This window comes from Rhinatrema bivittatum, chromosome 3, assembly GCF_901001135.1.
Source record: "Rhinatrema bivittatum chromosome 3, aRhiBiv1.1, whole genome shotgun sequence".
Classification (NCBI taxonomy): domain Eukaryota; kingdom Metazoa; phylum Chordata; class Amphibia; order Gymnophiona; family Rhinatrematidae; genus Rhinatrema; species Rhinatrema bivittatum.
The window spans coordinates 66,726,958-66,746,425 of record NC_042617.1 but is presented as its reverse complement, the minus strand read 5'-3'; the positions used below and the strand labels follow the sequence as shown (position 1 = coordinate 66,746,425).

The 19,468-nt window shown below is 47.5% G+C and overlaps 1 protein-coding gene across 4 annotated transcripts in view; it reads right to left on the bottom strand.

The window, feature by feature from the left end:
• Window positions 1-17,024, bottom strand: part of PLEKHH2 (pleckstrin homology, MyTH4 and FERM domain containing H2) — a 230,063-nt gene extending 213,039 nt beyond the window's left edge. The window contains exons 1-3 of one of the 4 annotated variants that reach the window (XM_029593328.1): window positions 16,825-17,024; window positions 11,194-11,386; window positions 9,511-9,640 (exon numbers count right to left, since the gene is read on the bottom strand). In XM_029593328.1, coding sequence (XP_029449188.1) covers window positions 9,511-9,640; window positions 11,194-11,237 — 174 coding nt within the window. In that variant the 5' untranslated portion in view covers window positions 11,238-11,386; window positions 16,825-17,024. Of the gene's footprint in view, window positions 1-9,510; window positions 9,641-11,193; window positions 11,387-16,607; window positions 16,697-16,824 lie in introns of those variants that run through there. The other 3 variants (XM_029593325.1, XM_029593326.1, XM_029593327.1) reach the window with 3 other exon arrangements.
• Window positions 17,025-19,468: the final 2,444 nt, after the last annotated feature.

Genomic DNA, 19,468 nt, shown 5'->3' with positions numbered 1-19,468 from the left:
TTTTTGTAATGTTCACCACTAATGTATTCTCAACAGCCAGGAGTTAATAACATTAAAACGTTCCGCCAGTTTTTCCACCAGGATTGCAAGAGAGAACAAACTGTATACCATCTGCATAAATTTTATAAAATATCCCCAAGATGCTAAAACCTTCCACAGTGGTTGTAAATATATGTTAAATGGAACAGGAAACATGGAACAGATCCTTGAGGCATTCCAGACCGCACTGCTTTCCACACATACCCCTTTTCACCCATTCATCCTGGGTAGATGAGCATATGAAATCCCAGATTTAATGCAATGATGCCCTCCCATATTCTACCTCCAAGTTTTGTAATATTCTAAATAGTTACCAAAAATGTTGTTCCAATATGCAGCCTCTAGGATCCTGTGGCCCTGTTAGCCAACATTAACCTGCCAGCAACAACTCGGTTGTTACGTGGGTTAGCCACACCAAGCTATGACTGGCCCCGCTCACCAATACTGCTGGGACATCCTGTGGCTCCCTCACTGCAGCGGGGAATCCCCACCGGTGTCTCTCGCCGCCTGCAGGCAGTGCTGGTCCTTCTATCCTCCTCAGAGTGCCGCGATGGGGATGCCCTCCTCGTGGCAGCCTACGTGTTATTATTAGTGATAATTGTGGGTGGATCCTTGGGCCGGTCGCAGATGACCACGCCCATGGGGGAAGATCCCGAGAGGGGCCACTGGTCAGGCTCAGAGTTGGGAGACAGACACATACTAGATCTTTTATTAAACTGTATAGTGAACAATCAGAGGTGACAGTAGTGAGCTGGAAGAGCCCGGCTGGGCTGTAGTCCCTCAGGCATTGGAACAGCGATCCCAGGATGGCTGAGCTGTAGAGAAACTGAATATAGTGAGTAGGCAGAGTATGCAGAGTTCAGGAACAGAACCTTGATGGTAACACTCACACAATAGTCTCTTGAAGCAGCCCAGGGGCTGGAATGAAGTAGGCCCTCGAGGAGCGAGTACCTGGTTCCAGGGAAAGCTCTGAGAGAGAGATGGTAACTCACTGGTGTTGTAGGCAGTGGTGACTTCCTGGCAGAAGTTGTATTCGGTAGCAGGTCCGGGAACGTAGGCCCTTGAGGAGCGAGTACCGTTTCCAGACTGCGACCTGAAAAGCAAGAGAGAGAGCGAGCCCCCCGAGGAGCGGGTACCCCTGGTAAAGTCCAAGGAGGCAGAATAGCAAGGTATGCGGAGAGCTAATCCCATTCTCAGCGGTACCTGGAGAAAGCTAGGTAAACGTATGAACCATAACCTTAACCTTTGGTAACCTTTGTTAACCTTTGCTAATTCAAATAGCTAGCAAAACGAAAGACCTTAAGTATCCGGTGAGGATGACGTCATCTCAGGGGGACGCCCCTGAGGTTTGTGCCACAGCTGGTACTTGAGTTGGAGCCGCGTCGCGTACGCGCCCTTAGGCTTCAGGAGAACATGGCGGAAGGCAGCGTCTAGCCAGTCCGGGGACGCCGGAAGAGAACAGCAAGATGACGCCACGGCAACCAAACTTCCATCAACCAAAGAGGGAGTCGCAAAAGAGGTAAGGTGGGCGGAGTGGAGACATCAGGCAGCGACGGTCGCAACACTACAGCTGGCTCCCTAGGCGCGCGAGCACGCTGCTCTTCCCCTCTTAAAGGTCCAATGGTGGGAAAATGCCCGCGGCCTGTTCTGATGATGTCAGACCTGGGGCCTATTTAGCCTCGGTTTCTGCAACCACCAGATGCCTCAGCAACAGGTCGAACTCTGTTGGAGCTGCTGGTTGCCTTGGTCCTGATTCTGTGTTCCTGACTCTGCGCACCTGACTCCGTATCCTTTGGATTGTCTTCTGGCTTCTGACTCCTGGTACGTTCTCTGGATTCCGCTTGTCTGCCGCTTGCCCTGACCTCTGGAACGCTGCTTGGACTTTGCTTGAGGCATTCCAGACCGCACTGCTTTCCACACATACCCCTTTTCACCCATTCATCCTGGGTAGATGAGCATATGAAATCCCAGATTTAATGCAATGCTGCCCTCCCATATTCTACATCCAAGTTTTGTAATATTCTAAATAGTTACCAAAAATGTTGTTCCAATAGGCAACCTCTAGGATCCTGTGGCCCTGTTAGCCAACATCAACCTGCCAGCAACAACTCGGTCGTTACGTGGGTTAGCCACACCAAGCTATGACTGGCCCCGCTCACCAATACTGCTGGGACATCCTGTGGCTCCCTCACTGCAGCGGGGAATCCCCGGTGGTCATCTGCCACTGGCCCAAGGTGCTGGGCAGACTGGATGGGCCGTTTGGTCTTCTTCTGCCATCATTTCTATGTTTCTATGCTTGTCTGCCGCTTGCCCTGATATTTGGAATGTTGCCTGAACTCTCCTGGATCACCGCCTGCCCTGACCGTGGACTGCCTGACTTTGTCTTCTCCTCTTGCCATAGGATTCCTCTTCATCAGAGACTTGCGCCTAAGTCCAGCCAGCCCTTTCACCACTACCAGCCCTCGTCCCCGCAGGTTGAGCACCCAAGGGCTCAACCTGCGGGGACGAGGGCTGATAGTGGTGAAGGTCCAGTTGGGTCTATGCACCGACCAGCTCCACCTGCTGACAAGAACCTACAGGGGGTTCTCCCTAAAGGTAGCGCCAACCTTGATTCGGTCCAAGGGTCCACTCCATAATAGTTTGCTGAGGCCATTGACAGGGCAGATCTCTCCAGACTCCAGGCCATCCCTAGACTTGCGTAAAAGATTCAACAGTAACAACTGTGCTTGGATTTGGTGGCGGCCACCATGGAGTGGCTTAGCACCCGCCTCAATGCCCTCTCCGCTTCGGCAAGTCAACCGGATCCTACAATTCCTGGCCCGGTGGGGGCAGTCACACCAATACTTCTACCCATACCACCCAGGTATGCGGAGGACACAAAACTTTGTCGGGGATTCGTAAATCAGTGCCTAATGCAATTTCCTTGCAACCTGCACAGTTCCCCACCAGCTCAGTGAAGACCACTTTCATCAACTCTCTTCTAGATGACAAGGCATTGGACTGGGCATCTCCACTTTGGGAACAAGGAGACCCCTTGTTCCAGGATATTCAGTTAATCCTGAAAGCCTTCAAGCAGGTCTTCGATGAGCTCGGCCTGCTGGCCATCCTGTGCTCCGATCTGCTACACCTCCACCAGGGCTCACGGCCTTTGTTCGTGTACGCCATTGAGTTCCGCACCCTGTACTCAGAGCTGAATTGGCAGGAGGACAGCCTCCGCAGTATATTCCTGAAGGCTTGTTGCCTCGTATAAAAGATGAGCTGGCAGAAAGGGAGCTGCCTGAGTCTCTTGACGCCCTGACTGAGATGGCAGGGAGAATCGATCGATGTTTCCAGCAGCAGGCCTGGGAACTTCGGGCTCCTTGTAGACGGGTACCCTTGGCCTTAGCCTTCTCCGGGCCTCTACTTCCACCCACACCAGTGAAGGTCGTCCCAGGACGTGACGAGAAACCCATGCAACTAGGTCAGTCCCATATCTCGGCTGAGGAGAAGCTTCACCACCGGAAACTTGGCCTCTGTTTTTTCTGGATTGCTGCCCACTGAAGTCGGAAAACGTGTCAGCCTAGGAGCCAGTGGGGACACGCTCCTAGGGTGCACAAATGCAGCACCCCAATTCACACTCCCAGTTTCCATCATAAAGGATGATCGGGAATTTCCTACGGCAGCATTAGTAGCTTCTGGAGTTGGTGGGAACTTTATTACTAGAGTGCTAGTAGAGAAGCTGGAGCTGTGTTTCCCATCCAGTGTGCCTTCAAACCTGATCAAGTGTGCCATGGAAAAAGTCACCACTGCCTGATGCTCAGATCCAGGCCAGCACCTGGGCTCTGCTCTCAGCACCTCACAGCAACAAAGCAACGGGGTGGTTCTTAAGCCTTTCTGAGAACATAGATAATCGTGCATGCCTCTTCCTAGCTACAGCATGAGCCCCGGAGTGTGGTAATTAATGAGGAGCATTTAGGGCACAGGTAGCCGGAACCCACTCTGTGTAGTATACACAGCATCTCTTCACCTTCCCTGTCTTTTGAATCCTTCCAGTCTCTGCCTTATCCCAAGGCAGAGTGAGATGGGAAGAGCATGCACTGAGCATAACATGACTCAGTTGAGTGTTAGGAGCAGCAGCAGTGAAGGAGCTCTGGCAGCAGCCAAGGTAACTGAACCGGCTGCCTGCACCACACTGACTTCTCACTTCTCCCACACTTGTATATAGAGGAAGGTGGTGCATCGTGAAAGGTTCACATGTGCCTTCACCCCTCCCTCCCCCCCTCCCCCTTTGTTTTAAAACTGGGAAGAGAGACTGGTGGGACTTTCAGTGTTTTCCTAGTTCTTCTTTTGACCATTTGAGTCCTCTCCACGCTGCACTGCCTGTTCCATGGAGGCTGGTGTGCTATACAATGCTTTTATTAATGTAGGTGTGCCTTGGGCATGAAAAGGTTGGAAAACACGGCTCTACAACTCAACATCAATAGCTACATTTCTCCTTCTCTAGACACTGCAGTCATGTGGAAAGTATAAAAAGACAAGAAGATATTCTAGAAACAAACACTGAAGATTGGCTGTTTATTAAAGCAAAACAGCTGGAACAGAAGATAAATGGGCAAAGGCAGTCAGACCAAACATCACAAGGATTATTGACTGCTCCGGGTCTCCACATGTTTCCTTTCTTGTAATAAATTCCAATATGTACTTTATCATCTGTACATAATAACATTTAGACCTGCAAGGCACTAAATGATTTTAAGCATTCTGGTCAAGGTTATTTTTAGGCATGAGATGGGAGTTCTTTTTTATTCCATTGGTTGTACGCTTGAAATCTTGACAACAAATTTCAAACTTGTGCTAGTTCAACCCCGTTTTATATCTTTTTTTCTCTCTCTGGAAATGTTGCTCAGGATTTTTAGCAGTGCAGATGAAAACCTTGAAAGCATCCTGATTTGAAGAAGGGGCCTGACAATGCTCCTGTAGTGAGAGCAGGCAAAGCTCCACAAGATTCCTTCATACCGCTCTGTCACCGATTTCTAGTTTTTCACAGTTTGAGCTACCACGGGCCTGGTTTAAGCACAAGCCTACTAGGCCAGTGTCTAGGGAGGCAAACTTTTGGGGGAGGGGACAGCAAGGTTCCTCAACCTCCAATCCTTCCCCCTGCTACCGCCCTGTTCCCTCCCTGCGGGCCTCTAAACCTCTCTCTTATTGCTGGCAGGGTTTCCTCTCTCCCCAAAGAACCATAGGAGCTCCATGCCACCTAAGTGTCCTCTTGTCGCTGGTCATGCATTAGGTGTGGGGAGTAAGCTGATAGGTCCCACAGTGGCCTCGCCCCTGCCAGGTTTCTATGTGGGAGGGTTGACTTAATTCCTGCACTCAGTGCAGTCTGCGGATACATCGCTGGCATGGAGCTCCTGAGGCCCTGAGTGGGAAGTGGAGGGCGAGGGGGAACAGCAGCAGCAGGGAAAGGATGAGAGGTCCGTGGGGGGGGGGGGGGGGGGGGGAGGCAGGTGGCATCGGCACAACCACCAACAGTGCCTAGGGGTGGCGTAACCCAAAATCCATCACCGCTTACCAGCGAGCAGGTAAAAGTTAATTTTTCAACCAATAAGTTGAGCAGATATGACATGAAAGTCATGCAACATCCACCCACAGGTTACCAGAAGCTTTCATGTTTTTTTTAAGCTTGCATTCACCACCTCAAGATAATTTCAGTTACAGAAGCAAATCATAAGTAGCATGTGTGAGGGGCTTAGCTCTCCAAAATAGTTGCCTTGGAGCAGGGTTTCGGGGAAGACATTGGGTGGTCAGCTTTGAAAATGCTTGCACAGTGCCAAACTTAAAACGGTTTTCAGCTGACTCCACTTTCGTCTTCTCTTTAAAAGTTGGAGGGGGGGATGGGTCCCACTAATCGTTTCAGTCTTTTTTGACAGCTGCTCTTGGCCCTGGCTTCCCAGACGACCATGATCCAGACGACAAAAGCACCCCCATGCTGAACATTCACGGACACAAAGAGCCGGGATAAGGGCGAGATGAGTTCTGCACAATATTCCAGGCAGGGGAAGTACAAAACAATGACAATCTGAACTAGAGTCACAGGCTCGGGACTGAAGCAGTGCAGTGGTGAAAAAAGCTGAATCCCACGCAGCACAGGACGTGCTGTACGGCAGTTTGGACTACATTAGGTTTTGTTCAGCGAAGTGGGCGTCTCACCACGAGTTTGCATCACATCCCTGCCTTTGGCAACTATTGCTGAGCAAGAGGGGGTTTATCTCTCAGTCTGTTCTATGGGTGTCTCTGAGGTGTATAACCCAACTTCTTTCCCTCCTAAAGCCTGTGATGGGTTCGGCGTCTCAAAAAAAAAATAAATATATATATATATATATATATGGTTGACGGAGGAAAGGGGGAAAGGTGGTGCCTTCAGCACCATTGGGTTTTTTCTCCCTTTTTCTTTGGGCAGCCTGTAGCTTGGTAACCATCCGTGTGTGAGGACTGCCATCCTGCTTGTCCTCGGAGAAAGCAAAGTTGCTTACCTGTAACCAGTGTTCTCTGAGGATAGCAGGATGTCAGTCCTCGGGATTCCCTCCTGCCTCCCCTGGAGATGGTTTCTCCATGTATTTGCTATATCTTGGACTGAAGAGCGCTCGGTTTGGAAGGCAGGCAGGTGGCTACAGCTGCACATGCTCAGTAGAGCATGCTGAATGAGATCAAATTTGCATGCCGGGCTCCATCGGATGATATCGCCCATGTGTGAGGAATGACATCCTGCTGTCCTCGGAGAACAAACTTATGCATTTTTATATTATTGAAAGCTCTCTTGGGAAGAGTGTGTCTAATGTCATGGTAGGGGAAACATTTATTTTATTTCTCAGTTGTTTTTTTTAAACCGTCTCCACCTCCAGCCTTTTAGTGGTGGACAACAATAACAGAGTAAAATACAATAAAATTCAGCAAACGTTATGATGCTGCTCCAAGCTCCAAACCCCAAGGACAAGCATCAAAAATGATGTCTCGTGGAATAAATTCAATGTGCATGGCTCATGCAGCATGTGTGAGGTTGTTTGTGACAGCACGGTCATTAAGAGCCAATCAGATCCAGTGAATGTACAGTCATTTGTGACTCCAGTTAAAAGTATTCCTCCCCAGGGTTCAGGGAAACTGCAAGGGAGCGGGTTAAAAGAAGTTCAATACCCATGACTTAGAAACAGAAATTGTAGTTACTAGTGTGTTTCACAGCAGGTATAACTTTCTTTCAAATACACTTGGTGAAAAAGTTTCATCTTGTTTCATACTTCTAATTACAAGTCACTGAAATGACCTAGAAAAAAATGAACCCCATGAAGCTTTGGCAATCAACCAAACCCAACTGTTTTTATCTACGCTTCAGGAATGTTAATCTTAGAGTATCACTTCTGCCAGGCAAGACCACAGCTTCATTTCTTATGGTTCCATTCAATCTACTTCTCAGGGACTTTTTCATTGCACTCAGTTAATATTTAGCATTTAATGAGGTGATAAGCTGTTAAATGCTATCCCCTGATACAATTAAACCTGCTCTTATACCACTGGTCCCACTTATTCAAACTTGCCTGAAGATGTTTGGCCTTGCCAGACAAATAAGATACAATCCATGACATTCTTTAATTACTGACAAATATTTCCAAGGCAACTGCTGAATAGAGTCTGCCTGAGGTAGAAGAAGCAACCCCCATTTCTCCACATCTAGCTTATCGTGGTAGTTTTGACTTTTGAAGCTCTGTTTAGGGGTTCATTGTAGTAAGAAACCTCAGTAATTCTCCTCAAGCAGGCAAAATCTGACACAACGGACTCCCGTTGCATTCTATAGCCCTTCTGCAAAGGACCTCTAAATGCTGCAGTTTACCTTTCTGCTCAGTGCAAGACAGCTTGGAGCATGGGGGTGAGGGGGTTGACATCTTAACGGACAAATGAAAACAACTCATTGAAAGGGAAAATTTACACAAATTTCCAAATATAGACATTTTTAGCTGCAAAGTGGCAGAGGTCATAGAATGCTCACTGTATGTTCAGATTTTCTAAGACATTTTAGGAGAGTCTTTTAATAGTATTCAGCACTCACATGATGCTAAACCAGAATTTTGATAGCTGATCAGTTCTAGAGAACTTTCTTGGCAGAAGTGTGAAATGCCAGAGATAAAAGAACATTTTACAAAGTTACTCTATATTGTTAGACTCTTGAATCCTCTGCTGTGTCCTAGGTTTGCTCATACAGGGGTAGATTTTAAAAGGGTTACGCGCGTAAGTTATGCGCGTAACCCTTTCAAAACCCCCTGCGCGCGCCGAGCCTATTTTGCATAGGCTCGGCGGCGTGCGCAAGCCCTGGGACGCGCGTAAGCCCCGGGGCTTTCCTGGGGGGGGCGTATTGCGGCAGCGCGTCATTTGGGGGCGGGTCCGCGGGCATGGTTCCGGCCCGGGGGCGTTTCGGGGGCGTGGACGAGGCCTCCGAAATGGCTCCAGGGCCTGGGAATCGCACGCCGGTGGCCGGCCCGGCAGGCGTAACTTGTGCAACAAAGGCAGGGGGGGGGTTAGGTAGGGCTTGGGGGGTGGGTTAGGTAGGGGAAGGGAGGGGAAAGTGCGGGGGGGTGGAGGGAACGGAGGCAGGCTGCGCGGCTCGGCACGCACAGGCTGCCGATTCTGCACAGCCTTGTGCGCGCCGATCCCGGATTTTAACAGATACGTGCGGCTACGCGCGTATCTATTAAAATCCCGCATACTCTTGTTTGCGCCTGTGCACAAACAAAAGTACGCGTGTGCGCAAATTTGTAAAATCTACCCCACAAGGTTTTCTCTGATAAAGATAAAGCAGTCACTAAATTTCATTGGAAAATCTGATATTTCTTTTGACTATAGCTATGGTTTCTGGTTTTTTTTTTATTTAAACGGATAGCCACCACCTCCCATGTGAAAACTGTATTTATTGTTTTAAACCAATATACACCACAATCTCACCTCCTCTGACCCATCTCTTCTGCCATAGGAGGAGGCCAAGACCCAGTACATCCCTGCAGCACTGGGAGGAGCAGGAGCCAGAGATGTAGGCATAACAGAACAGAGAGAGCTGCTTTGCTCTGGTTCCTCCTCTCCTGACCGGCACATATTGCTGAGGGGATCGAAAAGGAGGGAGCTGGAGCAGACACAGTAACATCTCTCTGTGCTCCTAGCAGAGAGAAAGAGAAGTAGGGAGTCATGCTGGAGCAGCAGGCAGACAGGAGGAGGGCGTCAATACTGGATAAAGGGAAGCGTGCTGGAGTTGGGGGGAGCTTTCCTGGATGAGAAGTGTGTTAGTGACTGGGAGGGGAAGCACAGAAAGAGCTACTGTGTGGATTAATCCATATTTTATTTTTCCTAATATATAGAACAAGAGAACATGAGTCGATTCAGGTCTCAGACAGCTTCATTTCACATAAGCCTCATAGAGATGGCTACTCCCTGAGCTGCAGCAGTATCATTTACCTTTTCTGCTAACAGTTCTCTGATTTTGCTGGCTTGGATTCGAAATTTCAGCAGCTGAGATTCCAAAGTAATGCACCTCTCCTTCCAGTCCACGGCTCCTTCTTCATCTGAAATCTCTGCCATATTTATTCTGAAAGAGAAACAGGTGTGCATGCGCAGGGTTACAAACACGAGCTGATAGAGAGTTATACAAGTTCATCCAGCTACGGTCTGCACAAGGAAAAATTCCACCTGGATCCATCTTCTGCAGCAGTTTTAGAGAAGATCTATGGGGAGATGTATGGAATTCTTTGTAGCCAAAATTCTTTACCTCTGCAGTGAGTGTGGAATCCAAATTATGTTCATTTACTGGCCACCAGATAGTGAAAAATTATGGCTTATTTAAATTTTTTAATAATAAACATTTTAGTTTATTAGCACTTTTTTGGGACTGACCTATGTAAGTGAGTTGCTATAAGATCCCAGTATTTTTAGTAAATGGTCTGTGAATGCCTTTCTGAGAATTCTGTGACTTCAGGTTTTTGTGAGGTTGTAATGTCCCTGAAACCCTCTGGAAGTACCTTGTGGGAAGGGTACTTGCCTAGGGGCAAGCAGAAACCAGGTAGACAAGTAGGAGGTTGCCAGGAGAGAAGCAGGTGGGCTGGTGCAAAGGAGGCCTATGCAGCGCTTGCTGGGACCCTCATATGGCCAAGGGTTTAACCCTGGTGGGTGACTGGAGGTAGTGTGAAGGCATTATGTGACACTGCACTTAATGCAAGTTTTCATACAGAAACCATCCGTATTCTGTTTGAAAATTAGCAAGTGCCAAGTACATGCATTAAAAGCGTCAGCACACTTTGCCCTTGCTATTGCATGGGCAGAGGAAGGGGACAAAATAGCATGCGTAGTTTTGGAAATTAAAAGTATTCACACTGTTTTCCTCCCCTGCCCAAAACATACCCATAGGAACTCTTCTTTCGCTCACAGCTAAAAGTATGCATGCACTTTTAGCCTTGAGAAGGGCAGTTTTCAGTCAGGCCAATTTACCAGGGCAAATGCCTGTGAAATTTGCCCTCCCCAAATGTTTAAACCCAGTTTTCCCTCTCCTACTTTTTATTAGGCCTGTAAATGTGCTGGTGTTTTTTGTCCCTAGTTCTTCCTTAGAAAACAAAAGGATTATTGCAATCATAAGAGCTCTGTCTGCTCCTGCCTAAGGCCTGCAGAAAAGAGTATGATTCTGAATCATGGGCAGTGTTGTCTTTTTTTTAACTCAAAGAAAATTGTACAAAAAATAATGTTTAAAGGAGAGATTCTGGAGAAGGAAGAAAACAGGGCCATCAAAGCTTTCGTTATTCACCCAGATATCATTAATAAATGAGTAGATAAGGGCAGTTCAATTGTTATTATGGGCAAAGCATTCTACATTATTGAGACAACAGAAGTTCCTGCAGGAAAAAAGTCTATAAAACCTTATTAGCCAGATAGATTAAAGAACGCTATTACTATTGCTGGGAGCAAGTAACAAGAAATAGGTCTAAGTTTTGGGATCTGCCAGGTGCTTGTGACCCTGATTGACCACTGCTGGAGACAGGCTGCTGGGCTCAATCGACCTTGGTCTGACTCAACATGGCATTCCTTAAGTTCTTATGACAGTTCAGAAAGACTGTAATGTTTGCTGGTTGTCCCACAATCTGCAGCACTCACCCCCAGGATGCAGACTGCCTCCGAAGCAGCAAGAACACCCCCATGAAGCCACCAGCATTCCCGCTCCCCGGCAGCAAGCAGCCCAGGATACCGACTGCTCCCAAAGCAACAGGAATGCCGCCATGACGCCATCAGCACTCTCACTCCTCAGGCTTCCCTAGGCACGCACATGATGCAGCACTCTTTGTAGACCCTGCAGCAGGAAACAGCCTTGCTTGTGTGTTCTTATATTATAACGCAGTTGGGTATAAAGGCCCCAGCTGCACTCTTTCCTTGCCTCAGCAACAGGTCTTCCTGCTTGAATGTAGTATGTGTTGCTCCTGTGTTCCTGATCTTGCCTTGTCCATCCTGCCTTGCCTTGTCTGGCTTGTCTTACTTCGTTCAGCCCATCCTGCCCTGTCCATTTCCTCTGGCCTATCCTGACTCACCCTGACTCCTGTACTGTCCTCTGCTACGGACCCTACTACTCTCCTGCCTGCCACCTACCACTGACCTTAGCTATGGACTTTGCCTATGTCTTGCTAGCCACCTGCCTTGACCTCTCTTTCACTACTGGTAATTCTCTTACAGCTGCTTGTCCTGACCTTGGCCCAGCCCTGGACTCTCTTATCCTTTATGCCCTGTGGGGACCCTTGCCTAAGTCCTGCCAGCCCCTGGAACCCAAAGGTTCAATCCGTGGTGAGCAGGGCTGGTATAGGTGAAGCCTCAGTCTTGTTCCAGCCCAAGGTGTGTGCGATAGCTGTCGGCGTGGGCCTAGTAGGTTCGCCTACTAGGCTGCGTCAACCACACCACAGCACAAAGGTCCACTATTCTTACAGAAACTATACACAATTTACCATTGAAATCAGATCTCACACACAGTCTGCAACCTAGGCTATGACAAATCTTGACATTTATTGAGCAACTGGGCTCTCTCAGTTATCAAGAACATCTTTTTTCCTCTACTGTGCGAGTACAGATGTACTCGCATTGTACGTGCCAGTCGCATTTTCAAAGGGAAACTCTCCAAAGAGTTTGCCTTTGAAAAGGAGCTTGGAGTCAGCTGCAAGACCCATGGGCAGTATCCAAATTTCTTCCATAATATCAAGCACCAGCTCTGTAATAGAATCTCTTTTTGGTTTTGTTTTCACAGACTATTCCCATTGACCTTTAGCCAGCAAAACCCCTTCATCTAAGAGCCAGCTGATACCATCATTAGATTCTGTTAAGATGGATGTGAAAGGATGTTTTCTTGGTAACTTTTGATATAGAGTCACCGTGTACAAACATATCACAAAAAAATAACACTTCAGAACAGACGAGAGAATTTAACACCTACCCCAATCATTGTAGGTTTGGGAACTGGCAGAGAGAGCTTTTATCAAAAATTACTTTGCACTTCAAGAAGATTTGATAAACACATTTAAAGGAACAGCAGTTACAATCCTAAACAAAAAGCACAGGGATAACCTGCATAGAGTCGCAATTACAACCCTGAAAACCTTGCTGGGCAGAGTGAATGAGCCGCGTCGGTCTTTTTCTGCCATCATTACTACGTCACTGTGTTAAAGGAGCTGCAATGGGTGCCACAATGGCAAGTGAATGGCTTAAGCTACATGTGGCTCAGTTTCAGGAAACGTTTTGAAACAAATCATGCATACATTAGAGATGTGGGACGCTGGAAAGATGCGTGGATGATATTTTAGCTTTTGGGAAGGGTGCACGAGATAGCCTCAGATATTTCTGGGATTGGTTAAATTCCAGATACAGTAACTTGAAGTTTCAAAAGAATGCAAGTTATTCAGAACCACCCTTTTTTAAATAAAAAAAATGTTGATAATCATCTTTTCATTAGCATATATACCATTAATCTAGAGTGCTTATATACTTCAACAGCTGACAAGGGTTGCCTTTGCTTACACATTTTTATCTTTAATTTTTCACATTTTCATTCATAACTTCCCTGAAGCAGTCATTTATGCTAAAACACGGCCATATTGGGACTTGCTTTTTTTTTTTTTTTTGACCTGGCAGTTTCCTCCTGCTCCTTGTGGTCCTCCAATTGGAACCAGGGCTGGAATCCATTGCCAGAAGCCTTCATTTGCAACTATCTGAGGATTTTATTCCTCTCTTTTATATCCCCTCCCAGTTTACTTGAGCCCAGGCATTCCAGAGACAGTCCTCTGGCCAGAAGCCGTGCATCGGGACTGCCTCTGAAAACTTGCAGTCATGGCCCTTAAATCTGGCCACTAGATGTCACTATTTTGCAATGAATGTAACATTCTCTCCCCACAGAGGCTACGAATGCTGCCTCTGGGACATCTTCAACCCTGACCGGCCTGGGAGCGAAAGACCTGAGCTGCCATTTAAATCCAGATTGCTCCATATTGCAGAACCCTGTACTGTAACTGAGCCACCAGGTCAGCCACAGGGCTTCATGTTTAATATTATTTTAGAACTGGTTCTTTGTTATTGGTCAGTGTTTATTACACCATATTAATTTATTTGTTTTTTAATGTTATATTTAAGTTGCATTGCTGATATTTTATAGTTTCTTATTTATACTTTATAATTTATGGTTTATTTTATAAGTATGACAACTCAGCAGTGCAATTGCAGCAACCCTCATTTGCTAGGTTTATGATTTGAGTGCCCACGTGCTTTGTCAATTTATTGACATCCACACTTATTTTTCATTCCAGTTTCGCTGCCACTTCCAACCACTTTCGGACCAGAGTTGCCACACAAGCTCTCAAGTCTCTTCAAAAAATATTTGTAATTAATGTTCAAAAGTGTAACCCATGGAACAGGCATTGTCTTCAAGGTAGCTTACTCCTGGAGGTGTCCGATCCAGAGCGTAATATTGGGAACCATTTTGAGAACAGAGTGGAATGAAGGGTTTTTGGCAACTCAGAATGACATCAGTATTTTCTCTAAACTCTGCATTAGATTTTTCAGGCCTACATGCACAGTCTCGTGCTCAAAGTATCATAGGTTTGATTTGGAGATTTTAAAGAAAAAGCTGATGTTGACGCAGTAATGTTAGTTGGCTTTGTGTTGACAGCTATATTAACGTCTTTGGAATTACACATGCGCAGAGCCCAATGGACCCTGGGGTCTCAGTGGTGGCAGGCCACACAGAGCCTCCAAGATCACATCCAAGTCACTCTGACTCTTCAGGACTCCTTGTCCTGGTGGCAGATACTTTTCAATCTGGAACAGGGAATCTCTTTTCAGAATCTTCAATTTCAAATTGTGTTAACCACAGATGCATCTACCCTAGGGTGGGGCCCTCATGTGGATGGGCTTGCCACCCAGGGCTTATGGTCTGCTCAGGAACGTTCATGTCAAATCAACTTCCTGGAGCTTTGAGCAATCCGGTACATGCTATGGGCTTTCAGAGATTGGCTGTCCAATAAAGTTGTCCTGATCCAGACTGACATTTATTTTATTTATTTAAATTATTTTAATATACCGATGCTCAAGACAAGTCTTATCATACCGGTTTACAGTATCAATGTGGTATGTCAAAAAGCAGGGAGGCACAAGATCATACCTCCTGTGTCAGGAAGTGGTCAAGATCTGGTCATGAGCCCTGTCCCACGGGATGGTGTTCACAACCATGTACCTGACTGGTATGGAGAACATGGTAGCGGACAGGCTGAGTCGAGCCTTCAGAATCCATGAGTGGTCCCTGGACCAGTAGGTAGCAAATCAGATATTCCACCTCTGGGGGAGCCCGGACTTGGATCTGTTTGTGTACCCCTGTAACAGGTAGGCACCTCAGTTCTGCTCCTTGCACAGGACAAATGGAAAACCAGCCTCAGATGCCCTCACCCACCATTGGGGCACTGGTCTTCTGTAGGCGTATCCTCCGATTCCCTTAGTGGCGAAGACTCTCTTGAAGCTTCACGAGGACAGAGGGACTATGATTCTCATAGCCCCTCATTGCCCTAGACAGATCTGGTTTCCACTCCTTTGGGAGTTGTCCATTCAGAGACAGATCAGTCTCATCACACAGGATCAGGGGAGGCTGCAGCATCCCAACCTCCAGGCCCTGTCGCTCACAGCCTGGATGTTGAGAGGTTAATTCTGCAGCCACTCGATCTTTCAGAAGATGTGTTTTGGGTCCTGGTGGCTTCTAGAAAGACTTCCACTAGAAAGTCCAATGAACTGAAGTGGAGGAGATTTTCTGTGTGGTATGAGCAGAAAGCCCTAGATCCATTTTCCTGCCCCACACAAAAACTGGCTTAAAGACCGCCTCCGTTAGGGTCCATCTTAGTGCAATTGGTGCTTACCACTACGGTGTGGATGGTATGCCTATCTCTGTATAACCTATAGTTGTACGTTTTATACGGGGTCTGCTTCAGCTGAAGTCTCCCATAAGGCCTCCCGCTGTGTCTTGGGTCCTCAACCTGATTTTAGCTCAGCTGGATGTGAATAAAAAAAGGGATCTTGCATGCTGACCCAGGAGGGTGCAGTAGAAAGGAAGACAACTCAAAAGTGTCTGCAAGCTGTCACACTCTATGGCTGGCAGCTGGGATATATACCTGCAGCATGGACAATAATAAATTGGGCAGAATTAAAGGTCAATTGGTCTTTTTCTGACATCATCTACCACACTGTCCTAGTCTCCTGCATTCTGATGGCGTCAGTGATAATTTCTGCATCTTTAATGTCTTCTTTTTGATTTTTGTCCTTTTTAGTTGTTACTCCATCTCCCCTCCTTTGACTCTCCTCTAACTATCCCTTCTATTTTTTACAGAAAACAGCAGCACTAATGGCGGGAGGGTGTTCACAGAAAGCGACAGCATGGAGGGGAGAGGGAAGCACATGGAACGAGAGAAAGTGAAAGAATGGGCGAAAAGCAAGAGTGGCAACATCGGTAGGTCGGAGGGGGAGAAGAGAGAGTGGCAACCCAGGGGGATAGAGGAGAGAATGGCAACAAGTGGGAAAAGAGAAGGCGACAGCATGAGGACAGAGCGCAGCAGCACGAGAGAGAGGGAGAGAGAAAGACCGCAGCAACACTGAAGGGAGAGAAAGAGTAGCAGCATGGGGTGCCACTACCGAGGAGTAAAAGAGAGACAGCGGGCACGGGGCAAAGAGCGCACGGGTCAGAGAAAGTGACAGCATGGGGGACAAAGCGTGGCGATCTCCAGAGACAGAGGAAAAGGAGCGGCACAGAGAAAAGAAAGAGAGAGGCTAGCAGTACAGGGGAGAGAAAGAGAAAGCAGAGACTGGAACAGCTGAGTGAACCTGACTTGGCTCGTTTTGGGCTCTTATGCTGGAGGTGGGTGCGGTAAAGGGATTGTTTAATTATTTTACAAAACTACGCGCTTGTAGAGGAGAAGGGGCGGCGAGCAACAAGCAAGAGCCCTTTGAAAAGAAGTTGCCAGCTGATCGCTCATCACTGGCACCGGCGCAATTTCTCATACCTTCATATATTATATTAAATATCCTAAATCAGTAAAGTTAGCAGTTCCAGTGTTTTGTGGCCGTTTGAAAGCTGCATGTCCTGGAAGCGGCAGGCTGCTTTCCTACTCTCAAAGAAGCTGAGCTGCCTGCGGAGCTTTCTAGATCGGATCTAATCCGTAGGTGTTTTACACACACACAAAAAAAAAAAAGAAAGAAAGAAATCAAATGTAAACAAACCTGGGTGCAGCGCAGCGTGGGACGAGTGGCTCCGCCGCTTCTCTCCCCAACCACCTAAATCCTGCCCCCGGGAGCCCGGACGGCGACCACGGGCGGGGAAAAGGAGGGCCTTGGCCGGCGAGGGGCGGGGACGAGGAGGGCAGCGGTTCCCCGGTTCAGCTTGGGACCCCCCAGCCCCCGCGAAACGAAGAAAGGCCACGGCACAGCGTTGCTCGACTGGGAAGGTGCCCTGCGCGTTAAGACCCTCAGCCTCTGAAAGCCACGACGGCTGCAGATTGGTTTGCTGCTTGCACGTTTTCGGACCGAGCCTTTCATTTCTTGCAGCCTCACAGAGGGCGGGGGGAAGATACGGGGCAAAAGTTTAGGCATAAAGTTCCGTGAAACGTTTCAACAAAATTTCAGTCTTTTGCTCATCTTTTTTTTTTCTCCAGTACAAAAGGTGCTGGAAATTAAATCCTTCATCAAAAGATGCGCTATTTTACTTTTGTGCAAGCAAACTGACTAGTAGGCTTTTGTATGTTTTCTTCTTTGGGGGTGTTTTTAATCTTACATCAAGCCCAGGGGATGTATTTTATTTCCTGGTGGTTTGTTGATTTTCCCATTGAAGGCTTTCGAGTAAGTTCCACAGACAAACTAATTTGGGAAGAATACTGTCTAATCTGCCCCTTCGTTTGGATCCACTGTCTAAGCACAAACGGAAATGTCACTGTCAAGCTGTCTTTTGAGAAAGAAGAGTTACAACCTTTTGAAAGGTGATGCAGTAGCAGGAGGAAAAAGAAGTACTTCAGGATGGGGAAGTAAAGGGAAGAGGGGAGGCCTGGTTTGGGGGCTGGGGAAAGAGGAGAGTCACTTTCAGGCTGATGCAATATGGACGCGCTAAAAACGGGCATCCAGACTCGGTGCCCGTTTCCATAATGCACGGCCATCCACCTCTCCAGGGTGCATGATGCGATTTGCAAGTGAACAGCCGCGTTAAAAAGAACGCACTAGGAGAAATTGTGCATCCCTAGCAAGTCCTTGGCATCGGGCGCTCAGGAGCGGAGGCTGTTGGCACAGCCACGGGTTAGGGAAACGGACGCTGGTAAATTGAGCAACCGTTTTCCTAACCTGACCACCGTCAACAATTTCTTTTTCATGTTGCTGCTTTCAGTGGTTCCTCCAGTTTAATATTGCGACGATATTAAGTCAGAGGAACCACAGAAAAGGAGGATTTTTCTGTTGATGACTTGGGGCGCCTCAAGAGTTAATGCCAGCTCCGGGCTGGTATTAATTTTTGAGGGTTAAAATGTGCATGTTAGGCACATGGTGATTTTTTTTACATCCGGGGTACTAATAGCCTCATCAACATGGCATTTACATGTGATGAGTGCTATTAGCTATGCGCAGGTTTGGACTCGTGTTTTGGATGCACTAATCCCATTATTGCATCAGGAGTTATTCTAGCGCGTCCAAAATTTGTGTCCAACTGCGTGCACATCAAGCTCTGCGCTAGGCTGAGTGTACTGTATTGCATCGGCCCCTTAGTGTGTTTGTTGGTGGGGATGAGGCGAGAGGTTTCCATCCTTTTATCCCGATTTCCAGTTTGCCTGTGAAAATGGCTGAACATCTTGGAGGAGAGACCTTGAAATACGGCTCCCAAAAAGTGTTTACAAGCAACCAGACAGATGAATTCAGGATCAGTAGATTTTGCACCTCTACCAGCAGATGGAGATGGAGCAAACTGAGGTCACAGTATATATACTCCTGTAGTGCCATCAGCCTGCCGGTATTCTCTGTCTCCAGCAGATGGCAGGCATGCATTTCCCTATTGGGGATTGCTTCTAATTTTAGAAGACAAGTAAAAGATTTAATTCGCCTTCCTCTCCTGCGGCGATACCAAATGGTCCCTCCCCCAGTTGAGAATTCCTAAAGGTGATTTCCGTGGTCCCTTAGATGAGTGCCTTGGTCCGCTAGCTGGTTGCCTCAGCCGGCATGAATTTAGCTGATTAAAACAGCTGAAAGGCAGCGGGTGCAGGAAGCCAAGTGTGGGGGTGACAGTATATGCCCTCTCCCCCTGCAGCCGGAGACCATCTCTGTACTCAGCCAGGAAAGGCTGAGCTCAGGTAAGGTTAAAAAAAAAGAAAAAAAGTAAAAAGAGACAGAGACAGAGTAGAAGGGTTGTTTGTAGGCCTTCCCCTTCCTCCAGTCTCCGTGCTCAGCATGCCATTCCGACATTCATTCCCTCTTCCGTGGGAGGTTAAGGGACTTGGATAGCCTGGCGGGTTGAGCAGTCTAGGTGGACTAGGCCCTGCTGTTATGCGGGGCACAGAAAAAAAAGCCTGGTAGGCTGTGGCGGCGTTTTTGTGTGCATTTTAGTGTGCGGTAGGCTGCCCTCTTCAGGACCGTTGGTGCATGCACCTGCGTCTGGCTGTGCAACCAGTTTGTTTTGGGCGCGCTGCTTGTGTACACAATCTGGAAAGCATTAGTTATGTACTTAAGTTTGGCGTGGTGGAAGTGCATCTAGTTTTGCGTCGCCCAGGCTTGGGATGCCTAAACTTTGTTCTCCTAAATTTTGTAAACCTAAATTTTGCAGCATGAATTCAGCTGAATGCCATTAGTCCATCAGTATGCCTAATAAGCATACTGATGGACTAATGGCACCTGT